Below are 17,937 nucleotides of genomic sequence, written 5' to 3'. Positions count from 1 at the left end.
GGAACGTGAACTACAACAACCATCGGCTCCCGTCACCCATTGGAACTTCATCGTTAACTCACTGATCTCACCAAAGCTTCCCCTTTAATGGTAGTTATAGCTTGGCTTGGACAGGCAGCCTTTGCACTCTGGCCAACCTCTTGTCTGTCCAGTTGATGCGGTCCCGTTCCGTTCATGCGCTTGTTCTTGAGTGCCTGATTTATAACCAGATCATGTTTTAAAAGCACGGGAATTACAAGAACATCAGTTTGCTGAAATCTGGGCCCGTGGAGATGCTGTATAGAGCTATGAAAAACAAGACTTGTGCCCTTTTCAAAGCCAGGAGTCAAGCAGAGAAGATTTGGTGGCACAATATTAGAACAGAAGCATTCCCCCTTTCTCAAATTATTCTTAAGTATTACTTTTATTTCAGGCAAAGACTCCTGTAATTCAACAAATCCAAATTATGTATGCCAGTAAAATGGCACAGCAACTTTTCCAAATTTGTGTGTCTACTTCAAAACAGTTACTTATATAAATACGACACCAAGATAATTGTGTTTAAAAGCATTGCTCCAAAGTTTTAGTAATGTCAATAAAATCTAAGCAGATTTTCAAAAGAAATAATGGTTATCATGGAATTTCACACAGTAAATTAATCATCCAGTATGCCTTTGTATTTGCATTGTTGTTATGTTAGGTAAATTGTCTGCACGCAAATAACAGAAATGCAACTACAAATAGCTAGATAACATTTTTATGAAAAAAAAAATGGTCATTGGTCATCAGGTATGTGCAGTTACATGTGTGCACATAATAAATTTACAATACTTTGGAAAACCTGGTATGAAACCATTTTTACTGTAGATTCAAGCTCATCCAATTACACATTTCAGTTTGAATGTGTGATTATTCATCCATAAATTAAAAGAGGGAACAGAGATTAATCAGAACAGTGTGTTCTGACCGCTATTAACTAAAACATTCACTCAACAGTGCATGGAGTGTAACTTTTGAATTTCTCCCCGTACAGAAAGCCAGACTGGCCAGGATACGAATAGCCAAGACGGGCAGCTCCAACGCCTTCCTCCACAGCAAGCGCAACGGCCTGTTTAATGAGCTGCTGGAGCTCACGGTAAGCATACACACACCGCTCCCACACACACACACACACACGCACGCACGCACGCACGCACGCACGCACGCACACACACACACACACACACACACACACACACACACCACCACCAGCACACACACACCAGTGTACACTCTCGTACACACACAGAGACACAAACTCACACACACAAACACACACACGCACGCACACACAATAAATAGCACCCCTCCCTTCACTCCAAAGCCTCTCCCTCTAAATCTAGTCAGGCACTGACAGGTAATAGACATCTCAAATCATAACACTGCTAAATTATTGGAATTTCTACTTGTTCAGCAGTCCAGCCTATTAGGCCAAAGGAGACAGTCTTAAATCGCATTGCAGAACAGTGCATCAGCAAAGTGTGAGCAGACTGTTTACCAGCAGCCCTCACCTTTACTTGGACTCCCATGGAGCTCCATGGAGTGGGCCTGTAAGAACCTGGCATTGTAATTCTCCCCCTGCGAGAGGCTAGAACTGGCACCTCAGATGAAGGAAAAGTTTATTTACAAGTGAAGTAAACAGAGTGAGTGAGCTAAACAGCCGAAGGCTGCATCAAAGCAAGGACAGAACTAACTGGGGCCTTCTCAGTAGCAGGCTGCTCTCTAGGCCAAACCGCATTGCCATTCATTCCCATAATGCTCACCCAGAGCCCACCATAAAACTCAGCCACAAAACCACAATGCAGCTTTTTACTATCCCATCCAGTTTGGGGCTGTCCATCTGCTTCTGGACCTATGTGGAACACACTGCTTGGTCTTCAGCCTCACACTGAGTGCTGTGCATTTCCATTCTGTCCAAGCTAGGAGTTTACATTGAATCCATCTTTATCTTGACAGAAAACACTCTCGCTCAGTGAATCTCATGTGTGGGCGCAGTTGTTCAGCAAAACTAGAGATATGTGTGATAGTTGGATGTTGAGAGAAGAGTGGTCCATGTGTTCGCCTTGGGGCCTCTGTTTGTGATAAGAGGGAATGGCCAGTTTTAGTGGATGGCAGCATTTTTTCCATCCAGTAGCATTGGCACAAATGCATTGCTTCCCTCAGCTACATACAGGGCAGGACAAATTATACATGAGAGGAGAAATTAAACCCGACCAGGCCGTTTGTGTTCTGAAGGGACTTATCATGCCAAAAGCACCCGGAGCTGGCTCTCCACCTGTTCCCCTGCTGCGCTCTTTTGTTTTGGTTTGTTTTCCTTTTTTATTTCCAGGAATGTTGCTGGATATGCTCAAAAGGCCAGTAGCTTGCGCCTCAAAACAATACCTGCAATTTGCGGACTATTTTATTTATTTAACAGAGGCCAGCTGGGCCGAAGGCCAGCCGAGTCAGGGAAGGCCTTTGTGTTTGGGCTGACAGTGTTTTTCTTCGTGGCTGTTAGAGTTCTGCCTCTCTTTCACTAGTGTTTTGTTGTAAATGCTGCACTCTATTCAAAATAATAAAAAAATCCATTTAAGTAGGAAAGTATAACTATCACATCAGCCCTACCTCCCAAAATTGCCCATGGCTGTATTTTGTCAGCGCGTTTACAGTAAATAAGACATTCCAAAGTTGCCAGTGGCAGTTGTCTCCCATAGAGAAATGGAAGAGTGAATCTTGGGAACCTCGTTTTGAGTATGGAGGTGCTATGAAAGGGTGAGAGTTGCCCGCACGATCCCACATGGCTCCTAGACGAACGCCTGTGAAGCGTTTTAGCCTGACCCATTTCACCCCACTCCATTTCAGCGCATTTGGACACATACTGTCAGTCTGCAACAGAGAGAGGCTCTGGATGGAGCCAGTCCATCAGGACGACCCAACAGGAGTCACTAAAAACATGTGCACAGAGCATGCTCTGGAGAAAGGCTGCTGCCCAAAAGCTGAGCACGTCTTAGCTGCCACTTTTCACAGAAAGACTGTGGAAAATTCAAAATTAAAAAAAAAAAAAACTTTCTCGATCCATTACACTTCATGGAGTGTCCCCATCTCATTGTCTTGACCTGTGCTGTTATCGCCCAGAAACACGCTGCACTGAGCGAATCTGGGTATCAGAAGTCAAGTGGTCACCAGCACTGGGCTCAGAGAGCTACCTCCCAGCCAGTTTTCCTCCCCTTTTATCACAGGTCAAACCAGTCACTGGTTCAAGAGAGACCGGATCAGAGGGGGGTTCTGCCCAATGAAAATGTGCTTTATGGAGTCTGTGGTTCGATTACATCACCCCGCTGATCCAGGAGCCGATGATTTAGGGTGATACAGAAACCTGGCTGGAAGGTGGATCTCCAGGAGCAAGCTGGGAGACCTGCACAGCCATGGGATCTGGGTGGAGAGCAGCCCGCTCATATCTGTTAACATCCCCCTGTCACTACTGAAAAATGAGAGCGGATGAGTCAAGGCTACTGCTGAATCTCAGACACCAAGCTGGAGCGCACAACAGCTGGCGTGCAGCAGGATCTGTTCTAGACTGTCTGTTCACTGTGGGATGTGTCAGTCTCAGTCTCTTTTTGTGGCTTCCCTCTTACTGTTAAAATGGGCTTCAGGCTTTTGACATGAGGGTATGGCCATAAAAAGTACATTAGCTATGTAACTATTTTTAGATGTTGTCATACTATTTTGGTCAGAGTTCACATTTCCACCAGTGGCAAATGATTTATTTGACTCATCTCAGGTTTGCGTGTGACATATTTGTTGGTGGAAAGATCTTGTTTCTGACTGTGCTGAGAGCAGCGCCGTGCTGTGATTTCACCTGGTGGATGGAAATCTGGATGGAATCCAAGCCTAAGCAGAGAATAGTGACCCATTTATGAAGCAAAACGAGGAAATGAGATTTATATCATGCAACACCAAGCAGTAAAAGAGTAAAACTGTTCCACTGTCTCTATTTTAGTCTCCATTTTAATTTTGACCCCAAACTGAGCCATAGTTCCTGTGAGCAGGAACTTTAAGAAGAGAACACAGAACTGGACATACAGAAGAACACGGCTCTGCATGCTTGGCCCTGGCAATGCATCCAGCATCTCTGAGGTTCTGAACATTGTGTGTGTGTGTGTGTGTGTGTGTGTGTGTGTGTGTGTGTGTTTGTGCGTGTGTGTGCACACACATGTATGTATGCACATGTGTGTATTTATGTGTGTGTATGCATGTGTGTGAATGCACGTATGTGCGTGTGTGTGTGTGTGTGTGTGTGTGTGTGTGTGTGTCTTTGCCTGCTCCAGGGCTCTGATGGGGAAGAGCAGCAGCTGAATAAGAACACGTCTTTACTGGAGAGCCAACACCACCACCTACTGCACTGTCTGGAGAAGACCACGGTGAGTCCGCCCACAGCCCCCTGTGCTTAACCATCTCACAGGTAACACAGCGTTCTCTCAGCGTTCTCACAGCGCCTCTGCAATGTTGCACCACTGTCATAATATTGACACACTGCAGCAGCTTTACTATAGCCATGCCTGTTGGTTAAGTGTGACTCCATTTTGAAGTGCCTGTGATTTAGTCAAGATACTGTACATAGGGCAGGAGGATCCCTTGATGAATGGGTATGAATGAATGGGTTTGAATGTGTGCTGGTGTTTTCCTCATATGCCTTATTCTTTCTGATGATTGATGGTGCACTATTGTGATCCTGTCTATGTGCTATAGAGCTGATACTGTATGTTCATTCGTATAGATGGTACAGAAATATACATTGGATAATGTCTTGGTTCCCTGCATTGAATCCAATTCTCTGTGTCTTAAGCTTTTTCCCCTTGATGATATGATGAAAGGGGTTATTTTTCATTGATGTTGCTTTCATTTGTTTTAAACCTAGAGGCAGGAAAAATGTAAAGACAAAATATATATTAAAAGACATGTGAAGTGAGAAAATAGAAACCCCATAAGTGAAAAATCGCACAAAAAAACAAGAAAGCTGTAGCTCAGCTGCAATAACTTTAAGTGAAGTAAAGATGTCAGTTAATGTATGTTCATATACTGTAAACACCCATGCAACATGGGGTAACTGCTACAAAGAAATGTATTTGTGTTACACATGTCCTGGAAATGTCTACAATGCCACACAGGACCACTATCTATCATTTACGACATTCTGTCTATCATTCTATCTATCAGTTACTTGATAGAACTCAGCATATGTATGAGTCAGCATAATAAAAGGAATATACAGAGTCCATGCAGTTGTTTTTTAATGTAAGCTGACTAATTGTGATTAAGTAAAGCTATTACCTTTGGCATATAACCATAAAATACGGTGTGGCACTATATCAGTTAAATAAACAGGCCTTGCAAATATCCAATATCAAAATGGATTCACTCAAATTGGCCAAATGAAGCACTGCACTCTCCATTGTTCCATCTGTTTGTTAGGAATTAATGCAGTACTCATCCACCATGAATCAGAAATTACCCAAATACAACTGATGCTCATTCCACATGGATCAAAATTCATTAATTTCACCAAATGAGAATCAAAAGCCTTCAGCAGAGATGAGGTGGGTAGTTATGATGTATAATAAATGATTATGGCTTTAGATAAAAGCTATTCAACTCCGCTTTTGTCAGGCTAAAATGGCCTGAATAGACTTGTCAAAGAATACTCTGGAATCTCAGTTGTGCTTCGGTCTCTATATTTCATTTAAAATGCTCACCGGTGAACAAACCCAACTCATTTGTGGGGATAACATCAAGCTAGCACCGTTTTTGTCATCTAGACTTGAAAGAAGGGTGCACAGAACTTTCCTTCTGCTGGCTGAAATCTTCAGAATGAGAATGTTGCATGTATTTTATAAGTAACCATTCATTTGTGAATGGATTCTTTGAGGTAATGATAAAATGCAAGACATGTTTGCCTCACAATGACTAACAGATGCTTTTCTATCTGCCAACAGGCCCACGAGTTTGTGGATGAGCAGGTGTATGAGCAGAACTGCCTGGAGGGGGCGCTCCAGAGCTACCACTCCCGCAGCCCCTCCCTCTCCAGTCAGGGCGGCACTTTGGGCACCTGCTGCTCCCGCCGCACCAAGAAGAGCACCCACCTGCCCAACTCCAGCGCACCCCCCGCACACCTGCGCAGCCTGCAGGAACTCAGCGCCATCCACATCCAGTGTGGGAGCCAGCCCCCCCACAGTGGCAGGTCAGCGCCAGAGTCTGAGTAGTAGTGCAGTTCAGTATGTGCCACTAGAGGGCATCAGAACATGAGATGTGAAAGCAGGCACTTGCCCGTAAGTTCATTTGTCTGTTTATATGCGGAAAGGTTTTGTGCCTTTAATTGCAGCTGCTTCTTCAGTGATGTTCATTACTAGCTCTGCACTCCAACTATTACAAACTAACTATAGGGAGCTTCCCAAATTAATCTGGTTCAATTTTATTTTATTTGCATTGAAATATTACATTTTTGTTTATGGCCTAACTCATTACCTATCTACCAATACCGGTTTAATACTTAAACACAAAAAGTAAATTAACAGGCAAGTACGTAATACAGAAAAAAACAAGATTTAGTTATGCAGATGCATTTTAGTCTAAAACTTCTGCCTGCAATTCCATTATACTGAGAGAGAGTTGGGGTAGGGAGTTTTGGGGATGTAACCTTTTTCTGATGCAGTCAGCAGCCTAAACAGACTGACTAGTTCTGCTGCTAGGAGGGGAGCAGTAGGGGGAAACTGAAAAAATCCTTCTCGCTCCAGATAAGATCCTCTCCTTTTCAGCCGCTCCAGCCTCAACATGAAATCAGACGATGGCGCCCGCCTCAACTGCAAGGGCGGGCAGATCGCCACAGCGATCATCAGCATCCCCACGCCCCCGGCCGTCACCCCCGAGGGCGAAGCCCAGCGGCCCCCCAGCCCCAGCATCCAGACCATGTCCAGCTCGAACATTGTCAAGGTGTCTGCGCTGTGAGGGCCGGAGCGAAGAGCAGTGAGTCATCTTCAAAATGGACGCAGTGACCCTTGAAAAGCAGCAGGGGGAGCCTTAGAGAGAGGACATACTGTTGGCTGTAACTGTGCCTGGAGAAACCTGTACCTCAGGGGAGGTGGAGGGGAGGGGGGAAACTCCCAGAGGTGAAGGATTGGATTTAACACTGCGGTGGGGGAGGGGAGAGAAGCTGGAAGCCTGTGGTTTCTGGAGGCGGGAGCATCTTCAAACTGGCCAATCGTGTTCCACTGTAAACCGATTAGATGAGAAAGTAATGTGTCACTGCGCACTAAGCACCTTTTTAAAAGTCTTATGGTCTGCAAGGTCTTTTAACAGCAACACAAAGTAAAGGAAAAACCAATGCAACAATGCAAACAGTTCACTTTTATAAGAGAAGCATTTAGATGAGGTATTTGCCGATGTGTTTATCTCCAGTTTGGTTGCCATTTGTTTTGTGTCGTTCTTATGATCAGCCTATTTACCTTGATAGACAGAATCAAACAAAAAAAAATCTTTTGCCAAAATATTTCTAAATATTATTTTATTTTGCTCAAGCAAAATGAAAAAAAAAGAACAAGGTAGGCGTGTCAGTCACAGAGATGTTAGTTTTATTTTTATGGACGGATGTAATTTATTTATGTGTGAACGAGAAATATTGTACAGTTTTCTAAGTGTTGGGCTTTCACAGGTTGTGGGCAAATTAACTTGCTGCCAGTAGAGGTGAGGTCCTGATTACATATTTTTGTCCAAAATACTCAACAGCCTCTTAATAAAGCACAAATTGTGCCCTCATCTAGGCAATGCTTGTTTAGTCTCTGACAAGGCTTCTGTTCGCTCTTTTTTCCTTGTGAAGAAAATGGATTTCAAATGTCCAAGGGTTGCATTATCCCCTAGATTCACAAGCTGAAAATCTAACAGTAAGCAGATATGTGTCACCTCACCTCTGACTTGTTAGTGAATAAAAGGGTTCCTAAATATTTTGTAATATTGGCCATCACATGGCAAACCATTCGTCTCTATTTCTCTCTCTCTCTCTTACTCTTTCTCTCTCTTTCAGCAATTGTTTAGGCCTTGTTTTCTCTCTTGGAGTTTAATTGTCAGCTGTTAATGACACATGGATAGGCTTTCCGTGTTCTTTCCCCAAACAAGTTGTTCTCAGTTGCTCTCTAAAGTACTTGATTCATCTGTTGCTGTGGCAATCCTGCAACCTTTGAGCTCTCTGTGAAACCTGCTCCTTCCCTCCCCTCTCTCCCCTTTGAACTGTACCCAGTCAAAATGCTCCCTTTTCTGTGGCTTTTCATTTTTTTCTGTTTTGAAACATACTGTCCAAGGAGTCTGGAGTCATGCAAGACAGCTTACCCAGATCAAAGAGAAACCGTGCTTTTGAGTAAAACTGTGATGACCAAATGAGTGGTCTGTAATTAGGCTTTTTCATTTATAAAAGTAGATAAGCATATCTCGATCCCTGTGCAGTGATTTATGAAATAATATTGTAGTGTGATCTGAAGCAAAAATATATTTCATCTTAATTTAATTCTTAATAATTAGGTTTTTTATCAATTCAATGGGCCATAAATAAGTGATTTCAATAAATTACTAACCCTCTTCCAGTCTGAAAACATCCCCACAGTTGATCCTTGTGCGTGTAATTGTAGGTGTTGTGGGAGGTGTATGGGCTTGTCCATCATGCCCATTTTCCCTCTGACGCAAGAGCAGCACCTGTACGTTTGTGTAAACCAGAGAAACATCAACATAGTGGGTGTGAATCACAGTACTCCAGACATTTTCTCCAACTTTACCAGGTCATTAGAACCTGAAAGGATTTCAGCTCCATTCTGTTTATGCTTACAGTAGACTTAAATGTATACATGCACATGCTCTTGCTCTCTCTCTCATACTCACACAAACACACACGCACACACACACACACACACACACACACACACACACACACACACACACACACGCACAACACCCAGACCATGCAGGAGGAGTCAAGCCTCAGCCTCTGACTCTGTTTCCCTTGTTCCCCCATCATGCTCTGTGATTCATTCTCTCAGTCTGGCCAGTATTGGCAGGGTCACTTTAAAGCACATTTTCTGATGTGAATGGAGATTTCTGCATCTTTGTTTTTGCAAGTGTAGCTTTACAGACCTTGGAAAAATGGATTTTTTCTTCGGGTTTACTCCAACACTGAAATCAATGACAAAGCATAATGGGGGGATTCCTGGCCATTGCCAGTAACTATAACTCTTCTTTCTTCTTTTATTGCTCTATACGTCAGTTTAAACAACTAGCAGGTCACCACTTCATTGACCACGATTTCTTCCGCTAGAGAATGGCTTCTGTCACAAATACAGCAAACAGGTCTTGAAGACCCACTCTGGATCAGTGCCATATGTCACCGTCTGATGTCAGTGTGTGATGTCACGGAATTGTCTTGCTGGCCTGCTTAGTGTAACACGAATGGGGAGTAACTGTGTTAATGTGGCAAGCTGGGCCAGCAGTCCGCTAGTCCTGGCCTTAGCCTGGCCCTGCAATAGAAAACAGGTGTGAACAGGACCAAAGGCTGTGGAATATGTGGATCATTAAGGGAAAGGTCATTCTGCCAAACATGTAAGGACCTGAAAAGACTGTGACCTGATGTGTACTGGGCATCAGTTTTGTGCACTTCTCCAGTGGTGCTTTGGCATATACTCAGCAGGCCAGCACTGAGGAAGCTTTAATCTTGAAATAACTCCCCAGCCCTAGAATTCAGTACTAACTGCTAGTGCTACTGCTACTAACTGCTACTCTGCTAGTGTCTGGACATTCATTCTGCTTTTCTCAAATAGACTAAGGAGCATTGGGGTGGCTACCCTCACATGCAAAAAGACAGCAAGCAGTAATCAGTCTATAAGGAAAAACTGAGCAAACAGTGCCTGAACTTTGATGCAACAATTGCAAGTCACTATTTTACACACACACACACACACACACACACACACACACACACACATAGGCACACGTATACAGCATACCATATGCATGATACAAAAATGTCAGATGGCATAGCAGGGGTGGTACGGTAAAGCAGTTGATAACTTTAATGCGCCAAAGCTCAGAAAGCATTTTTAACTTGGAACATCACATACTGACACGTGAACACAACCTGAAAAACCACTGATGTCTTGATGTTTGGGCTATAGCAGCCAACAGCTCCAGTCCCCTCCCTTCGCAAGAGAGAGAATTCCAGAGGGGAGCAAGCTCGCTAGGTACTGTATCCAGCAGCAGGACAGGGGCATTTTTCTGCACTGACCACATCCCTCAGCATGGTGAGTGGAGTTTACTGCTCAGTGCTGGGGCAGTGATCGGCAAACTGCTGTACCATGCCTAGCATCCTGTACCACTGCTGCTGCTGCTCTATAGCCCTTATAAAGTCAGGAGCAGCAAGGCCCATGAAGAATGGAAGCAAGTCAACGGAGGTTTCCCCCCTGTCTCCGAACGACACAGCGCAGACAGACATCAATCAGGTGTGGACAGAGAACAAGTGGTAGGTGCCGCTCTCTGCTGATCTATTCGCCCTCAGCGGCAGGCTGTGAGGGGCAGCCTCGTCATACCACATTGCATGGTCTTCTGGAAGTTACTGTGGTTACCAGGGTGTGTCTGCCATCCCAAAAGGGGAAGGGATGGAGGGAAGGGCAGTCTTCAGGAGTGTGTATTCTTTGTGTTGTTGTTTTTCAAAGGAAAAAAAAATGTGATATGTTTGTCTCCCCTTTTCCTTTCTGTCTTTCTCTCTTTCTGCCCTCCCTCCCCTTTGCAGTTCTTTCGTTTGAATTCTGGCTATTTGCTGTGCGTACTCTTGTCAGATGTTGTGTATCAGTTATGACTTTGTCTTGTGTCTCAATGACTGTGAAGAGCCTGATTGCAATCTGTATCTGCCACAAATACAACCTTGTGGAATTAATTCTTCCAATGACTCTGGGTCCATTTTTGTGCGTGTGTGTGTTTGTGTGTGTGTGTTTGTGTGCATAGGTGTGTGTGTGTGCGCGTGCATCTTTTGTTTAAGAAACTCTCACCAAACTGCTGTAATTGATGCTCCAAGTAACACAAATGTACAGGGCCCCATGCTCTTATACCATAGCTGTGTTATTTAAAATGGTCATATGTATTTTAATTTTTTAACTTTCTTTAACATTTGACCCTTTATCCCTCCCAGCAAGGTCAGAGTTCACTTACGCCTCACTCTACCTGTATTTACATTTGGCTGTATGGAGAGCCATTTCAAAGCTACAGAAATATAAACACTGATAGAAATAAAACATCTGTGCTATTTTGTACTTGGGTTACCATTATTTCTAGCTGTTACCAGTGAAATCACACATAATTCGCATTTGAGCATAGTTCCACAATAATACGTTTGCATGATATGTTTCAATGTGTTCAGATCTGCTCATCTGAGGAAATCAAGGCTTTAATGGTAAATAATTTAACAATTAGTGACAGCAATACACAGCATTAAAGTGCAACTGAAATGTGTTCTGGCTGCAGAGGATTTTTCTTTAATGTTTCTAGCAGTAAAGTAATACAACACAATGCAAACACTCTAGACCCAAGGAGTTGTGAGGAGATACTGCTGAGTGAACTGACAGCACAGTGATAGCTGCCTATCATGCCTATCAGTAGAAAACCTTTAGAGCTAGGAGAGAGAGCAATGCAAACATGGAGGCAGCCCCCTTGCTCTCACACTTGCTTCACACTTCTGTAGACAGGCACTCTACACACCAGGTGCTGAAAACGACTGTGGAGATAGAGGGAGGAAATGAGGAGAATGCACCATGCACCTGCCAGCTGTATGTGGCGTCTTTGTATGCCATGTACAAACAACAGAGTTTACCTTTTGCAAATTCCGCCTACAGTGTCAGCCCCACTGTAATAGCACCAGATACACCAATGGACAGATGGAATTTGTTGTGTTTGTGTTGGATTGGGAAGCTGAAACATCTGAAAATCTGATGTGATATCAGGATAATTGACGTAGCAGAATTTTTTTTTCTGGTAGCATGTTTAGTTTAACCAGTGTCAGATTTTGTCCACTAGATGGCACTGTTCAATAAGCTAAATAGTATTAATCAGACTAATTGTGAGACTTTCGCACACCGGTGCTTGAAAACATGGGTTAAATAAATGAGAATAGAGTGTGATAGGTGAAAGTCAGTTTAATCTGAATTTGTGGTTTAAAAAGGCCAGGTATTTTGCTGCTTTTCTGTGAAAATTGTTAAAAAAAAAAAAAAAACACGAGGCCCTGCAGGCCCTGCAGGCCCTGCAGTTATAATGTCAGAAATTTCAAAGTTGTTGATAGCCCACCAGGATCAGTCAACAGTGGACACACATGCAGACTGAAAGTTTTTGTGCTTCACCACATGAAAAAACAAACGCTATGCTGTGTAGCTGGATCTGGACTAACTTAAACATGCTGCATGCTATGCAGTGAATCATGTACGTGAAAGGCTTCAACATAAAAATGGAATATAGTGCAGCATACATACAAAGAGAAAACTGCTGTGATTCCATATTCCCTATAAACATGCTGACCTTAAAAGCTTGGGCTCTACAAAATTGTTAGGATGGAATTCGTACCTTAGATATGAGATCAGTCATGCTGTATTCCATCTAACTGACATTTACGGTAGTACTTACTTCACTATACCTAAAACACATGCACAAGGCCCTTAAATGTTCCTACTTTACACACAGCATTTCATGGCCTGCTCTCCTTCAAATCTGGCCTTGTCCTCCTCATTCACTTCCTCTACCACCTGTCTAACATGTTCATCAGCAACAATTTGGGTAACGAAGAGAAATGAGACAAGAAATTGGGAGAGTATAAGAAAGACACAGCTGAAGTCGGCCTGTGACAGACTTCAGGCTAATGGACTACACAGCATTACTCCATGTAAAAGCTCCTCATAATGAACACAATGATTTGCTTTCAGATAACATTTAGGAGTCAATTTGATTAAAACAACACCTTTACAAACGTGAAGCTAAAGCACACATCGGGCTTGCCTCAAAGTGCTCCTCTCCTGCACATGCATAGACCATGAAAGCCGTTAGGACATTGTGTGGATATAATATGTCTAACAGCAATACTTCCCTATTCTTGTTCTGTACACTGATTTTCATTCCAAGTGAACAAGTTTTGATTTTGCTATTAACTGAATACAATATTTGACATCCTTTGCATTCTCTATGATGAAATCTTGGTGAAAGCAAAATTTGTTTTTGGGTGTATTTTCAGCCAAAAATAAAGATTAAAGTAAAGGTGTTTCTTCAACTTCCTGACGTCCTGGTTAAACACATGAAATGTCACTATTAATAATATTAAGTTTAGTTCTTTTATTTGTCTCAGGTTCTGATTGACTGATTTGGAGAGGGTTCCCAGGAGCCAATGGAGCTTATCCAGACACAAATTATACATCTTACAATTTTTCCACAGTATTCACTGATACAGCTGGATACTTACTGAGGCAAATGCTTTGTCCAGGGGTGCAACAGCAGTGGCTGTCGTGGCAGTGGAGCCAGCCAATTTTAGGTAACCAGCCCCTGCTGCTTACCATTAAGTCACCCTGCTGCCATGGCTAACAGCAGAAGTCTGCCCCCTCCGAACTGAGCATCATCATTCCATCTAACAGTCCTTTCACTGGAATAGCCATTTTGCAAACCATGAGAGCTACAATGTGTAGATTGTTTGCTTAAATAAAACAATGCTTCTAAAACTCAGCCCTGAGGCCTTTCAGTTTGTTTGCTGTTTTTCGTTCCAGCCAATCAATCAAGAAAACTGAGACTATGCATGTCAGTGCTTCCATAATTATATTTCTGAACTGATGAATAGAGTGCTTACCTGGCTCATTGCTATTTGCTTTGTCTCTGAACTCTGTTTACCTCAGGCAGGTGCTCAGCATCAGCAACCAGGTGTCTATACTTTCAGCAGTGTGCTTCTCACTAATCAATCAGTCAATCAGGCAATCAGATTGTATGCAGTATGGGCATCTTTTCAAAGGATGTCTTCCCAGATGTGCTACTGAAATAAAAGTATTTTTTTTTGAGAAGTAGTTGAGTTGACCGATTAAGTTCTTGGAAAAAAAGCATTAAATATTCATTCATCATGACATGTATATATGTACATTTTTGACAAAATATGACCCTGGATTACATATTATTTTAAATGGCTATTTCAGACTGTAGATCAATTAGCGGTGCATTGTGGGAATTGAAGATTTCCATTTTGACTGGAACACAAAGCAGCACCAGGGAGATCCAAGCAGCAGGTTTTCCAGGCCTTGCTTCATGATGAGAAAGAATTCAGCACCTTGGACAGGATGCATGTTTGTGTTGGGAGTTGCCTGGAACATTGTCTCCTCTTATTTATATATGTTTCCTCCATTTTACAGTATTTTTACTGTTGGCTTGAATTATGTAATAACATTTTTATCTGTCAAGCAACACCATCCAACACCTGGACGTACATGATGCTGATTGTGATCTTTTCTGGCTCTAAATAAGGACTTCTGCCATTAACCTTCGCTTACACTCGCTCACTCAAAGACCCAATAACTGAGCGGTTCCTTCATTTGACCGCCAAATGGCGAAAGTCATAAATAAGGGGGGCAATTCAACTAAAGTGCCTGTCTGGTCTTAATTTTGTTTACACTCGAATAAGGTATCTTTGCTATCAAGACCTTGAAAGAGCTCATTTGTCTCCTTTATTATTTGTTTATTAGTTTGCTTTTTCCACTACCTTAATAGTGATTTATAGTGACAAAAGCCTGTAAAATGTGTTTCAAAGCAAATGTAAATAATCTCGTATTAACACTTGGAAAACATTGCCCGGATATAACGAATAGCGGAAGCAGTCTGTCTGAGAATTCTCAATTGACAAAGCATTGGTACAAAGGTCAGAGCTTCTCCGTTACAATTGAGAAATTCAACAGCAGGTGGCGCTTGAACATCAAAGTTTTTAATGACGTAATACAGAGCGTGCGCCACAACAATCCTATTAATACTAATGAATATTGTATTAATAGGATTGGTGACAAGTACAACTACTGTTAGTATTTGTCATTGTTTTTGTTAATAATAAAAGGAAGAGAAATGAATATACAACATATTGTTGTTTGCGGACAGCATGATTAATAAATATCATATGTTCATGACTTTTTTCACAATATGCACCCAGAATTTGGAAATGAACTGAAAAATTCCGTCCTCAGAGAGAGCATTCACCCTTGCACATATTCATGCATTTATAAATGTGAAAAAACCCCAAAGGTTGATTTGTGGTCAGGCACTAATAACTTCTTGCACAGACAGGCTGAGAAAATGGTGTGTTTGCCAACAGACACACAACTAAAAATTTAGACTTTGAAAAGTACATTCTGAATTACACAGAAGATTTTGTCAATATACCTAAAGCATTTCTCCTGTTTTGAAGGTGCATTGAGTGTGCCACTGCACTGTCAGACAGAGGTCTAGCATTTTATGCCATTTTTCTGCAATAGCAATCATTTCTTTAAGTTAGGCTGGCATTTCCCTCACTGAACTGAAGAGTTTTTTGTTCGTTAAGCAATTCTGTTGGCACTGTCTTACTGAACTTATTGTCATAAGTTGACATCTATGCCTTGTAAAAAAAAATAGCGTAACAGTGTAGCACAGTAGCATACAGAAGACATGTGTGACTGACCAGTACAAGACATGGTCAACAGAAGCATACAACCACTTTTACTTTCTAAAACAGAGACTTTCATGTCTTATTCAGACTGTGCACAGCAGCTGAGACGAATGAGTCAGAGGATTATGGAAAAGATGCAGACAACCCATGCACAGGGGATCATGATGACATCAAAAAGAACTCATCACAAAATGTCCTTGGGGCCCACATTTGTTAGCTGTAGTGGTTTGGGTGCTGATATATTTGATAAGGGCATCACCCAAGAAAATTAATAATAACAATACTAATAATAATGCACACTGATGGGTCTTGTTTAGCTAAGGATGTGAGTCGGAGAATATACAGCCAGTATACTTCCTAAGGGCTTCTGTGGGACAAGATGCATTGGCGCCAGGTCACTTGAGTACACACTCAGTACCTGGAGGGCCACATCGTTCCTTTTCTTTCCACCTGAGCTCTTCGCCACTCCATAATTGAAGAAATCCAACACACCACGGGCCACCGAGAGCCGGCCTCCGTCTGCCTCCGAAAGAGCTGCACCCCGTGCCAGCACAGCATCAGCAGGGGAGCGCCTGGGAACAGCCATGGAGGAACCGCCATGAGAGAAACCAGCAACCGATTCAAACTGAAAGTATCTTGACATCCCTTCTTGTTATGTAAGAGGGGCACAGCCAACAGACGGTTGCATGCCCAATGGTGTGGGCTTAGGGACCGTGGACATTTGCTCCAATAGGGGGTCACACTGTCAGCCAGAGGAAAAGAGCCACACGTGAACAGTCAGCTGCGGGCCTCTGAACCTCAGGTCCAACTCTGGACCTTACCACTCAACCAAGCCAGCTTCCCTTTAAGAGCACTTTACAGTTTTGAGGCCATTTGAGACCTGAACAAATAGTATCAGGAAATGCTCAGCGTAGGTTATCAATCTCAGGAAGAAAGTCACTTTTTTATAGCAACAAAACAGAACACAACAAGGGGCAGCAACATGCCTTGCCATTGTATCCGCACAGTGAAACTTCCTGCACGAGCCAGTGTCTTTACTGGAACTGCTGAGCTGCACGGGTGCTGCCCACTAATGCAGAAAACAACTGGCCATTAAAATCTAATGGCCACTTAAGTTGTGTCTTAGTGAAAAAAAGGCCTCAATGCTTTACCAATATGCACATCAAACATGCATGCAACTACACAAAGTGCAACATCCATGCATTTTATTTTTAGCCTAAAGCCTTTTAAAATGGGAACCTGAAAGCAAACAGCCACCCGTCTAACTCCGTCTCTCTCTATTTATGATGCAAAATGTTTTCTATCATATTCCACCTTTTAAAAGTACAGGCGGCCTTTCTGCATATTTTCAAAATGTCATCACAGCGGCAGCAGCCAAAGCCGAGCAGCGCTGTCGGGCCGCGGTCCGCGTTGGCTGTTTTTTCCCCCCCGAAGCGGCTCTGCGTTTCCTTTCAGGGTATGATTTATTTATGCATCCATCTCCTCCTCTCCACGCGCGGAGAGGCTGGATCCCCACCACATCCTCCTCCCCGCATGCATCCCAGGGATACCGTGCGCATGTGGCAAGGATGAATATTAAGATGATAATGGTGTTCATTTAGATGGATTTAGGTCAGCTAACAGGAGCAGAGGAACTTTGGAATCCAGTTAGAGCTGCTGAGGCGAGAGACTGGGAGCCTCTTCCTCTGGAGCAGAATCAAACCTCTCTACATTTAAACAAAATGTTTTATATATTTGGGGGGGGGGTGTTAGGGAATCAGCTAACCTGAACATGTAACTCACCTGGGGCTGTTTAGGAATAAGAACATAGGAGACCACAAAGTTGAAACCATTTTAACAACGTAATTCAGGCAAAGACTTCAATGGAAGAGGGGTCTAAGGGTTTACTCTCAGACAAAAAGGTTCATCATTGTGGTGCTGTCACTGTTAATATATAATTTATTTATGTGACAGATGCCCTCACTATCCTTATCAGACGTACAAAGCATTACCCAGCAGAGTACTAATGAGAAATAATTGCATGAATGATGCACACCACACCTACCTAAAAGGCAACACAGAGCCACTCATCTCATTCAAACACAAATCCCTATGTGTAATTCAAATGCAGATCCTAATCATAACTAGCCGTCAGCTGTCAGTACAACTGAAAAAAGCAGACAGATGTGTCTCAGCTCTCAGTTCCCTTTAATGTCCAAAGTAAGAAGCATCTC

General features: G+C 42.8%; 1 protein-coding gene across 2 annotated transcripts in view; it reads left to right on the top strand.

The window, feature by feature from the left end:
• Positions 1-8,616, top strand: part of LOC118779969 (potassium voltage-gated channel subfamily D member 3-like) — an 88,913-nt gene extending 80,297 nt beyond the window's left edge. For both annotated transcript variants that reach the window (XM_036532335.1, XM_036532334.1), the window contains exons 4-7: positions 1,013-1,114; positions 4,326-4,418; positions 5,991-6,235; positions 6,810-8,616. In XM_036532335.1, the coding sequence (XP_036388228.1) occupies positions 1,013-1,114; positions 4,326-4,418; positions 5,991-6,235; positions 6,810-6,999 (630 nt within the window). In that variant the 3' untranslated portion in view covers positions 7,000-8,616. The remainder of the gene's footprint in view (positions 1-1,012; positions 1,115-4,325; positions 4,419-5,990; positions 6,236-6,809) is intronic.
• The last annotated feature ends 9,321 nt before the right edge of the window (positions 8,617-17,937 follow it).

The sequence above is a fragment of the Megalops cyprinoides genome, chromosome 6 (genome assembly GCF_013368585.1).
Source record: "Megalops cyprinoides isolate fMegCyp1 chromosome 6, fMegCyp1.pri, whole genome shotgun sequence".
Classification (NCBI taxonomy): Eukaryota; Metazoa; Chordata; class Actinopteri; order Elopiformes; family Megalopidae; genus Megalops; species Megalops cyprinoides.
The sequence above is the reverse complement of the archived record's forward strand: the minus strand, read 5'-3'. Positions and strand labels throughout refer to the sequence as shown.